Source organism: Sarcophilus harrisii, chromosome 4 (assembly GCF_902635505.1).
Source record: "Sarcophilus harrisii chromosome 4, mSarHar1.11, whole genome shotgun sequence".
Taxonomy (NCBI): domain Eukaryota; kingdom Metazoa; phylum Chordata; class Mammalia; order Dasyuromorphia; family Dasyuridae; genus Sarcophilus; species Sarcophilus harrisii.
The window spans coordinates 158721726-158734384 of NC_045429.1; the positions used below are offsets into that span (position 1 = coordinate 158721726).

Below are 12659 nucleotides of genomic sequence, written 5' to 3' on the forward strand. Positions count from 1 at the left end.
GAGGAACAGCTTCTATCATTATTAAAAGTTGCTATTTATGACATGATGTTATATAGCCAAGATTCTGATCATATTTATCAACTTTTGCATAATGGTTGAAAAAGGGTAACAAAACACTTAATTCAGTTACCTAGACATTTATTATTGAGCACCTGGTCTTACTATACAAAGTGCTGCTGTTAAATATAAAGGCAAACCTGAATGGGAAAGTCATAAACCTCAGAACTGGAGAAAATAATTCAGTCATTTCTTTTTAAAAGTGCAATAGATATTATGTTGCTATGGAGCCACTGTAAAACTAAATTTTGCTTTGCTTTTCCCTGAAATCCTGTGGTCAGGAATTGCAAGGATATATTTCTATTTTCAACAATATGATAAAATGAAAGAAAAAAATTTAAAAACTTTAATTATAACATCAAAGAAATAGCAAAAATCACTGGAAAATATTACTCACCAAATTTTAGATTTTGCCACATGGACAAATGGAAGAAGCTTTGACTTAGGTCTGGGGTCTTGTCCCACTGCTGTTTACTGACTTTGGGGCCCTTAACCTCTTTCTGCATCAGTTTTCTCATTAGAAAAATTAGGGTTGAACTAGCTGATTTTATGTGTGTACACGGTATACATGTATGTATGGGGCATGTGTGAAAAGAGAGAGTGACAGAGAGTCCCTTTTATGTCTGTGACTTTTATGATTCTGTGGCTTTTGAATCTCACATGGCTTATCCATCTTAGGGATTTCCCATTCTCTTCAATTTAGTCATCTTTCTTTTTCCTTACAGGACCATTAAGAACAAAGACTATTATACATTTTTAGATTCCCCAACATTTAACACAGTACTCTGTACCTATTGAGGGATTAATAAATAGCTGTAAATTGAACTGAATGAAATGAAGTACAGAAACCTCAGAAATTTGGCTGTTTGATAGTTGAGTAAAGAAAATAGTTCTGAACCAGTGTAGACCCTCCTGGTCTTCCCTATCCATTACTTGGTCAGGAAAGCAATCATCTGGGGCTCTGAATTTTGTTATCTAGGATAAGCTTATCTCCCTGTTTGTTTTAAAATTCCTGAGTCAGGGTTATATTAGGGCTGAATTTGCTGTTACATTGTCTTTGCTACCCAGGGTATAAGCACCAACCATTTCATGGATGTAAGAATAAATTAAAAATACCAATTTACAGAAATAACACTTTAAACTCTGTACATTGATTTCCCGTGACAATCTTGTGTGCAAGGCAAGTATTTTTAATCCTATTTTACAGATCATGAACAAAGCATATATTATTATCCCCATTTTATAGATGAGGTGACTGAAGCTCAGAAAAAATTAGGTGACTTACCCTTACATTCACCCTAAGCTGAGCTTAGAATGCTGATTTCTTGAATTCAATTTGAACCCTCTTTCTATTGCAGTCCTACTTTCAGTGCTGTTGTCACTGTAGCTATATTTTATTATAACATATGGGAACAGTAAATTTCACTGAAACATGTGTGTGTGTGTGTTTTTTGTATCTCAAAAAATAATTTAAAAGCTATTTATAACAAGGAGACAATCTTGTAAATTTAACTGAGATATGTATGGATTTTGTATCTTTTAAAAAGAAATAATGTAAAGGTTTTATAGTATAACAAATGTGAGCAAATATAGTAAATTTCTTTGAGGCATGAATGGATTTTGTATCCTTTTTTAAAAAATTACATATTTATAGAAAGATCTATTTATGTACCTCTATAAATATCTTTGTATATTTAATATATACATGTAATCCACAAGTTTATTTTGCTTGTCTTTAAAATATCAAGTGCACACATTGATTGCATTATATTTATTTCCTAAGATTTAAAATTGCATTAGAAAATTTAATTTTATATCCTTTTAATCTTTTGATATTGATTTAATTAGAGCTATGGTTGTACTCTTCTGGTTTTTACTTTGCTTTTTTGTTTTTATTTTTAAGAGATTCTATTTTAAAGGATTAAAAATATCATTTTTGTGGACCCTGAGAAAGTGCATCCTCAAAAGATAATGACTCAGTACTTCAAAACTCATTAAAGACCACATTCAAATGAGAGCTATGATTCTCAAAAGGAAAATGTCCATGCCTTTAATGTTTGGGTTTCTTTTAATTTTCTAGAATAGTAGATGGTTTTTTTTCCCTTCAAAAATTTTTTCCAAAAAAGTTTTATGTTACATTTTGAAAATTGAGAGTTAGAATTTTATAGTACCTTGTCCTGGTTGCTTTTGAAAACTGCTCTAGTTCTTAAGCCACCAAGTAGTTGTTTAGCACAACAACTAACCTCAGTGAACTGAGAGAGTCCATTCAGAAGCCATCCAGAGGCACTAAATTTATTCCTGGAGAATTATTTGTGCACATGAGGACCCCAAATAGTACTAGCAGTAGCAACTTGGATGGTACTCTGTAGCATTTGAGTAGAAATAGGACATGGTCTCACTCAGCCCTGTCATCACCTCTCCTCCACTTTGTCCCAGTCTCAAAAGATTTTACTTTTATATTTAGCATAACTGAATATCCTACAAAAGATAACAAGCATGCTTTGTTTCATAAAATCCTTATGTTTTAGATTAGTTTTTCTCTTTTTTTAACTTTTTTTTCTGTGTATTTTAGAAAGGTATTCACGAGTGGAATTTTAGTGCAACTTCCGTCAGGGGAGTAAGGTAAGTTTTGTTCAATATATTTTGTTAAGAGATGTATTTCTGGCATGTCTTTTTGGAGATCAATCATGACAATGAATGCAAAGAACTTCATTCAATTTTCTGGTAATGGAAGCTGACCAACCCTGTTCAGTCTTTTTATCTTAATTTTGAAGATAATTGAGGTGGCTAATGGAGAAAGTAGAGTATTTCTAGCTGTGTAACTCTGGGTAACTTTCCATCTCTGTTTGCCTCAGTTGCTTCATCTGCAAAATGGGAATAATAATAGCACTGCCCTTCAAGAGTTGTTGTGAGGATCAAATGAGATAATACTTGCAAAGCACAATACAAATCCTGGCACATAACAAGTATAAATCTTAATAAGCAGTATATATAAGTACATATATAATTATGTATGTTAATTTAATTATGTATATTAATTTAAAGGATATATTTGCAATAATAATTTTACTCTTAAATAGATATAAAATCAGTCATTATCAAAAAATAAGGCAATGGGGAATGTAGGTGAAAACGGTACAGAAAACAAAAATATTAAAGAATGAACTAATTTTAATCAGTCAACCAATATTTAATATCTCAAAACATAAATGTAGTGGGATAGAGAGCCAGTCTTAAAGCCAGGAAGACCTGAATTCAAGTTCTGTTTCTAACACATATTAGTCCTGTGACCTTACACCAATCATATAACCTCTCATTTCCTTAGGCACATCTTTAAGACTTTACGAGGTAACTAAATGGCACAGTGGATAGAATATCGGACTTCTATCTGAGTCAGTAAGACCTGCCTCAGATACTGAGTATGTGATGCTAAGCAAGACTTTGACTTGACTCAGTTTACTTATCTATAAAATAGATACAATAAGAGCACCTACTTCCCAGGATTGTTTTGAGACTCAAATGTGACAATATTTGTAAATCCCCTAGCAAAACTTAAAGGGTTATATCAAGTATAGGAAACCTTTTTTTTTTTTTTCTGCCAGGGATCATTTGGATATTTATAACATCATACATAGGCCATAAAAAATTATCAACTTATAGAACTCAAGCAGTGGGAGGCTGTATCTAGCTTTTAGCTCATCATTGCCTGTGATTTCACAGATCTTAGAAGACCCATGGACTGGACATTTCCTATCCTGGGTTATGTAAGTGTTATGTATTATTAATATTAAGATTACTCTTTGGATCTATGCCATGAGACAGGCTTGTAGATAAAGTCACCTTATATTTAGAGGGAGGCAAGGTGGTTTAGCGGAATGACAACTAATTTTGTCAAGGCAAATCTTGAAAAAGATTCAAATCTTGCTTTGTTATTATTTCTTTGATCTCAAGCAGGTGACAGTCTCTATAATTTGATTTGGTCATCTGTGAAATATAGGTGATAGACTCAATTGTACTTTTATATCTCTTCCAGTTCTAATTTTATGAAGTAAGTTCTTTTAGTACTCTTATACTTAAATATTTATCTCTCCTCTCCCCCACCTCAAGAGGATTTAGGTCCAAGGTACATCTGTCCTTTAGCCAATAACAAATGTTGTCAGAATAAAGGCACAATCTATTTAACATTGAGTAATTTCTACTAGTTAACCTCTGAGTGAAGGTAGAATCTCACGGATAGAAAGCGTGACATTAGAGTCCAAAAGACCTGGCGTAAAGCCTTACCTTTGATACTTTGAGCTTTGTGATCATAAGTCAGTCATTCATCTTCTCTGCATCCTAGTCAGCTGTTAACTATGTATATGTTGCTGGTAAATATTGATGGACAAAGTTTCCATGCAGAGTGTCCCATAACAATGAAATTGGAGAGCCAGGCCAAATTTAGTAATCTTCTTCAACTATTGGGTCATTAATGGTTAATTGTTATTGTTCAGTGATTTCAGTCACATATGACACTTCAGAACCTCATTTGGGGATTTCTTGGCAAAGTAGCTGAGTTCAAGCTGAGTTCTGCCATTTCCTTTCCCAACTAATTTTACAAATGAGGAGACTGAAACAAGCAGGGTTTTACACTGTTAGTAAGTAAGTTAGTAAGCCTCAGACAGCCAGTCCGAGGCTGGCTCTGAACTCAGGAAGATGAGACTTTTTTGATCTTTCCAGGGAAAAAAAGCTCTCCTTCCTCAGTTTCCTGGAACCTTTTATCTTGATTTCTCCTTTGCCAGCTTATGATCCCTGTCTTATGTTACTCTGGTTTGGATATGGGTTGTATGCTTTTTCCCTCCAATAAGTTTCCTCCTGTAATATCCCAAGCTAAGGACCTGTGGAATTTGTAAATCTTTTAAAATATTTTCACAGTGACTTGTGCATATTAGGCATTTAATAACTATAGCTGAAAATATAGTTATTGCATTGGGATACTAGAAGAGTCCGTCTGCTCAGATTTCGTTTTTCAGTCTTCAGATTTAGTCCTAGAATATGGTAGGTCTGGAAGGAACTTTAGAAGCCTATAAATTCAAAACTTTCATTTTATAATTGAAGAAAATGAGTTACAGGCAGGCTAAAGAACTAGCCCCCAGATCATACAACTACTATATGCCTCAGGTGAGATTTGAACTTGTATTCTTCAGATTTAAAGTCCATTATTCTCTCCATTATGACATTTGCTTCTCAATCTGTAAATGTTGTACTCCTAATTGAATTTAAGGCACATATCTTAGGCAATAAATACTGTGAAGGATATTAAAGAATCCAATCCTCCTTCATTGTATTTATTTTCTATGGAATCCATTTCCAAGTTTATTTTGTTATTGTTTGGTCATTTCAGTTATGTCTAGCTTTTCATGATCCCATTTGTGGTTTTCTTGGCAAAGGTAATGGAATGGTTTGTCATTTCCTTCTCCAGCTCATTTGACAGATGAGAAAACTGAGGTAAACCAGGTTAAGTGACTTGCCCAGGGTGACACAGCTAGTAAGCATCTGAACTCCTATAGGAGAGCTCAGCCTGATCAGTTTTGCTTCTCCTATCGTCCATAGCTCATCTTATTTATTTCACTTGTGTATTCTAAACCATGTCCTAGTAGACTTTGCTTCTTTTAAATCATTTTACCACCTGCCAAAAACCACTTGACCACTTCCTTCTATCAACAATCCCTCGGGGACAGCACCACCAGGCAGTCACCAAGTATTAGCACATGGCTACATACTACTGAACAATACTTCTCTCCTTCTGCCAAACTGTGAGAATGCAAATTCACTGCCCAAACATGAGGATGTAGGATTGGACTCAGTGTGTTGAACATTTTTATTATTGCTACACAGGAAATGTCTTCTTAAAAAACATCCACAGTATTTGTGAGCTTTGCTCTTTATTGAAACTATTCTGGGCTTTAGTGTAAATTGTGTTTATCTCTGTCTGAGTCCTTAGGTATCTGCTAGGTGCTATTTCCTTAACTAACAACTATTGTATTGTTTCAGTATTTCAAAGTTTGAGGAACGATGCTGCTTTTTATACGTGCTTCACAACTCGGATGATTTTCAAATCTATTTCTGTACAGAACTTCACTGCAAAAAGTACGTACTAGTCATCATCTTGAAGGGGAACAAAATGAAATTATTACCTGATCATTATTTTCTTTTAATGAATGAACTGCAGTCTCTATTGAAAGTTTCCAGTTGTGCAATTTGTTTGTATAAGTTAATACTATTTAATTATGTTCTTTTTTTCCTCAGTCATTTAATTTTTGCATTCTTTAGTACATCAAACATTATGTGTAGGCATAATTCTTCCCATAAAGATAATATTAATTTGAACTTCATTGGTTATTTTACAGGATTTATCTCATTTTAAATGTGATCACTGTAATTTTTTATTATCAAAGTTGTCTTTCCTAAATTCCTTTTTAAATATCAACACTCATATTCTCTCATTAATAAGACAGAGCACTGATGCAGATAATTTTTAAAAAATCATTTCTTTTTAATTAGTCAAAAATCAGTACATAATTTTTCCCAGCTGATTTACTCTTCTAAAATTTGTTTTACTTAGATAGAGAATTAAAATAGTATCTATTCCCTGACATATAGAGACTGAGCATATGTTAGGAATAGAAGCTGAATAGCAGAGGCCAGCTGATTTAAAAATTTGGGATGAATAACTCACATGTAGGTTATCAAGATCTGACTGCACAGTGTATAGTTGTAATCACATTTGCATATATGTATTTATATATTTTAAGTGTAGCATTATCTTTAATCTTGTGCAATGTGTAGCTACAAATTTATTTTTAAAATTTAGCAAATTTATTTGTTTTTAATTTTTAGAAAATTTTATTTGTTGAAAATTCATGTATTTCCTACTTTGTATTTAATAAATATAAAAAGCTATTTGTAGGGAATTAGCAAATTTGTTTATTTATATTTCTGTTTACATTTCAAATCTAAAGGCTGATTGTTTAAGATAAGTAAGGGAAATGTAAATAAGTAAATAAGTAAAGAAATAAGTAAAGGGAAATGTATTGCTAATATCTCTATTAAGGCAGAGACCTTTGATTAGACAGAACAATTTTAAAATAGAGGTATGGCCAGTAAAAAAAAAAAAATCCATGTATTAATTGCTATAATTCCTGTGGAAATTATTTGCTTTGATTGACATATTTATGAACACATAAAATTTTACATGATATAATCAATCATTTTGTAATTAATTTTAAAGCCAACCTCAGTGAAATTTTAGTACTTTTATACTATTCTTACTCTTTATTAAATGCTATTTCTTTTGCATTTTTCTCTTGCATGTCATACAACTACAACCAACTCTTTGCTGACATCAAAAAATGCTCTGATAGGGGCAGCTAGGTGGCGCAGTGGATAGAGCACCAGCCCTGAAGTCAGGAGGACCTGAGCTCAAATCTGGTCTCAGACACTTTACTCTTCCTAGCTGTGTGACCCTGAAGCAAGAGGCTTAACCCCAACTATCTCAGGGGAAAAAAAAGAATGCTTTGATAGAGACTAGATTGCAGACCTTTATTCCTAACAGATATAGACGGGAGGAAAATCCATCTCAAGATACCTTTAAATAAAAGTCAAGTTGATTCATTTGTTGGGAAATTGATCATCTTGATTTTGTTATTGTTTTTTATAGAATAGATTAAGAATATATACAGAAAACTTCCTCTGCCCCCTTCCTCCCTATCTGACATATTCAGATATCGTTCCTCCCTATTTTCTGCTTCACTACAGTCTGAAAGAAGGTAGGTAGGTCTCATAGTGGATAGAGTAGCAGTCCTGAAGTCAGGAAGACTCATCTTCCTAATTCACTTTCTCCTCTGGAGCCATTTGGGTCCAGTGACAAGATATAGATCAGAGTGATTGTAGGTGGCCCTGTATCCATACAAGATTTTTTTTTTTGATACAAGATATTTTTAGTTTCTTTGGCTTCCTTTAAGACATATCTTGAATGCCATCTTTGGAAGCCTTTCATCTTCCTCTCTTGGTGCTAGTACCTTTCATTCTGAGATTACTTTACCTCTGTCCTATGTGTATCTTGTACCTTCCTCTTTGTTTACTTCTTGCCTCTGCTATTATAATGTGATTTTTTTGAAGAATGTCCCTATCTTTGGCTTTTTTTGTGTAGGTACTTAGCACAGTGCCTATTATAGTCACTTCTTATATATGAAGAAATGCTTCATACTGTGCAAAACATGGATGATTGTATGAAAGCAAGTCAAGTGCTAGATGTTTTAGTCCAATGTGTTTCCACCCCATGCTGAATTAGATGACCCTTTAAGATTGATCATCATCTTTCTCTCTTTTTAATACTCACATGATTCAATAATTCTTGCTAGCTACAAAAACCTTCTACTACTCAATCAAAGCAGATTACTAATTTTATTTTAATGAGTCATCATTTTTCTGAATTGTATTTCTTCCAATGTGATGGACCATGCTATCCTCAATAGTCTTTGCCCGAGAAATCACTAAAGCAAAGCATGCTTGTCGTAGAATGAGAAGTGACTTTTTTCATTTAAATCTACTTACATGCCAATTCTCCTATATTCATTTTCACATTTCTCAGTATATGCCTTTTCTGAAATGTGAAGAAATGGCAGCACAGATCATCTATCCCAGAAGATAATTATATGCGTTTTATCCCATTTTTTGTGTACTCTAAAATGCTTTGGAATAAGTCTGTGTGTAGCACTTTTGTGTACTATAAAGTACTTTGGAATAAGGTGGTGATGTGAAAAATTTCAGAAAAAATGCTACAACACAGAAGAAACTGTTAACTTTTTGAAAATCACATCTTGCTTCTGTTAGACACAATATTAGCTACTTATCATGTATTGATGTCATATTGAACTTTATTGCTTTCTAGTCTGATTTCCTTTTTTTATCTATATTCCCATTTTCATTTCAGGTTTTTTGAAATGGTGAATACTATTACTGAAGAAAAAGGAAAAAGTACAGAAGAAGGGGAATGTGATAGTGATTCTTTGGAGGTAATGTTTACATGTTTTAGTTTCTCAAAAATTGATGTTTGTAAAATTAGTCATTTAAATCTCAACTAAACTGTTTAGAGGGGAATAAAAACAAATCTTTTTAAAAAAAATCTGGAACACCTAAGTGGCATAGTAGATAAGGCCCGGGAGTCAGGAGGATCTAAGTTCAAATTTGGCCTCTGATATTTAATGGTTGACCCTGGGTAAGTCACTTAATCCTGATTGCCTCAAAAAAAAAATCTGAAAGATTCTGGCAAATTTATCTCCCTTGCAAGTTTAAATTTTTTTTTTTCTTCTTCTAAAAATTCAAAAGACAGGACAAACATGGTGGCCAACTAGATGAATCTTTTGCAAATTAAAATTAATTAGTTTATTATTATTAATTTAATTTTCCATTGGATTCCTGAATTATAGTTGAATGTAAGGTTCTTGCAAATAATAATTTTTTTCATTGATTATGTTTATGTCCTCAGAGTCTAACAAAGCACTTAGCACATAGTAGAGGGTTAATGAATAACTGTTGGTTGATTCTCATCTAATATGAAAATGGAGGATGGTTCACTGAAGAATACTTATTACCAACATCTTTTCAGCAGCAGTAGCAGCAATATCAATTGTCAGTGACACATATGTGCAGATGCACGTGCATACACACAGGGCGAAAGAGAGAGAGAGGGAAAGAGTCAGAAAGAGAGAGAAAGAAAGAAATGTTTCACTCTTCTAAGCTTTATCTCAATGTATATGCCACAGTGATGGAATTCAAAATGATATATAGAGCTATGTGACTGACATTAAGTAGAAACATATACTATTAATTAATACTATTGATTAATCTTCAGAAGTCCCCTATGTTTCTGACATTTGGAGCTATGACCCATTGTGAGTTCATCTCTTTTGAAAAGTCTTATGTGAGGAATTGTACAAAGTGTGGCAGAGTAACAGCTCAGTAATTTGGCATTTTGTGGAGAGCTTAAAATATTTTGAATGAGCAGACTTTTCAGATAACTGAAGTTTAAGTCCTGAATGCAAAACTTCCAATTTTTCAGCAATTATAGTTTCTAGACTTTCTGAAAATACAGACTTTTAAGAGGCAGCAAATTTGACAGTAAAACGTGACCTAAGCTCATCATTATAATTACAGTTACCACAAAAGATTATGTGGTTTAGTGGAAATTTTATTCATTTCCCTCCCCCCCCTCCCCCCATTGTACTGGGAGTCGTCACCTATATTTCATTCCTGGAGTTGCCACTGGCCAGTTCTGTATCTTTAAGTAAGTCCTTTAATTATTTTAATTGCCTCATTTATTAAATGAAAGGGCTTGATTATGCAATAAAAATCCCTTCCATCACTGAAACTATGTATTTTTTTTCTGAGCTGTTGATACAAAAATAAAATTGGGGAAAATGGTCATTGGCCCTAGGATGGATCTTAGAATTTGCATCTTTGGAGGCAGATTTGGGGGGAGAGTTGGGGGAAGAAGGTGAAGAAAGAATAGAGAAGTTATAAGAGTTGAGCCATTTAGCTTTGGAAAGAGCTTCTGAAACAAAGTCTTTTCTAGATAAAGAATGGTCTGCTCTACAGTATAGCTAATACGAGTTACAGATGACAGTCATTTACTTCTTGCTCACAAAGATGGAATGAAGGGCATGCAGTAGTGTGATCTCCTAGGTAAAGTAACTAGGTTTCTTTCCTGCACAATTAATTATTGACTCAGAGGCTGAGCAGCCTTTTTTCATTTGATTCTCTTGTCCTCCATGAAAAAAAAAAGCTCTTTCACTGTTATCATGGCCTTAAGCTGCCCAGTGGCATTATTTTTCTTCCATAATGAGTATAGTGGACCTAAGGCACTGCACCCTCTTGTTAACTTATAAGATCTCTTCTGTCTTTGTTTTACTGGTGTGTTGATGATATAGAAGAGGACTATACCCAGAGGGATAATGGGAACCATCCCTTGCTCGTCATGGGCAAATTGTTTCATTTTTCATCGTGACCATTTATACCTCAGAGATCTTGACTACGCATCAGGCTTTGATTTATTGCTTTGTTGATTGTCTAGACTTAAGAAAGTGGACTTAAAAAGTAAACTTAAAAGTTTAAAGTAAACTTAAAATATGTGTACTTTTTGTTTTCTGAAGAACCTGGTTGTTAAACATTTACCACCACATCCCTGAATTGTTCTGTAAACATTGTTTGAACTCAGCAAGAAAGCTCAAGGAATGATGTCATCAGCAGTTTGTAGGCCTGGTAACTGGAGATTAATAATAAAAATAGAAGACATTTATATAATGCTTTAAGGTTTACAGACTGCTCTATTTCAGTTAATCATTTGAACTTCTCACCCCTCACCATTTCAATAATATGTGATAGAGTATTTTAGAGAAGTTATACCGCAAAGGAGAAACCTGTGACCCAAAGAATTTATAGAAACCTGCTTCACCGTCAAGAAAAAAACAGCATTTCTAGTTTCAGGATATCAGACCAGAATATTAATGTTTGAATTTGAACAGAATTCTAGATACTGGCAATATTGATACAATGCATCTTTTGTGAGACAAGTTGAAATTCCTATATAGTACCATCATGATGAATCAACTCTTATGAAATCTCTTTCAATGATAACATTTCTTATTATGAATATTATGTAGCTAAAAAGATTGATTCTGTAAACCTTGGCAAGTAAGAATATAATAATATTTATTAATGCTTTAAGGTCGGCAAAGTATTTTCTACAATAGTACAAGCATCATCTCCATTTTACAGAGGAATAAATTGAGACCAAAATCTTTTACCTGGGTTCAAGAAGTAGTAATAGAGCCAGGATTTGAATCCAGGTTTTCCAGCTTCAAGCCCTAGTACTCTTTCAATTATAGAATTCTGTTTTCCAAATAGTAGTAATATCCATCATCAGACTTTGTTTCCTCCAGTGAATTTTATTTTGTGTCTAATAATAGAATAGATTTACTTTTCTCAGGTAATCCTGGATTTTTCAAATGTCCTTTCCCTGAAACTACAGAAAGATGATGAGATAATGCAAAAACAAACAAACAAACAAACAAAACCCAACAACACTAGCAAAAACGCCACAACCCTCTGCTAACCATCTATGTATTAATTTGTGCCTTGTAAGCAGTACATATATGAAATGTCTTGAGAGCCTGCAGTATTTATACATGACATGAACTGTTGGATCTTTTTTTTTCTCCTTAAGCTGATTCTCCCCCAATTCCCAAAGGTATTTGATTCCTTGAAGCCTGAGAGGATAGAAGATGGAAGCATCATCACAATAGATAATCAGTTTTTAATCAGGGTAGTCAGAATCATTTCTGTAATGGTGGCTGAGAGGTGGTATTATTGCCTGGGGAAAAATTCATTTCTTAAAGTGCTTGGTGATTTCAAAAGCAAAATCCCAGATTTGGGAGAGAGCTAGATGGGGAGGATGGCCAGGGTGTAGACACCAGCGATTGGAAATGATGGTTAGGGAGCATAGATTTAGAATTGAAAGAGAATTTTGAGGTGCCCTTTAAAGTAAAAGAATTGTAGGACCCAAA

The 12659-nt window shown here is 33.6% G+C and overlaps 1 protein-coding gene across 1 annotated transcript in view; it reads left to right on the top strand.

The window, feature by feature from the left end:
- Positions 1-12659, top strand: part of MAP3K5 (mitogen-activated protein kinase kinase kinase 5) — a 257445-nt gene that overhangs the window by 169651 nt on the left and 75135 nt on the right. The window contains exons 12-14 of the mRNA XM_031968589.1: positions 2630-2679; positions 6088-6183; positions 9029-9110. Coding sequence (XP_031824449.1) covers positions 2630-2679; positions 6088-6183; positions 9029-9110 — 228 coding nt within the window. The remainder of the gene's footprint in view (positions 1-2629; positions 2680-6087; positions 6184-9028; positions 9111-12659) is intronic.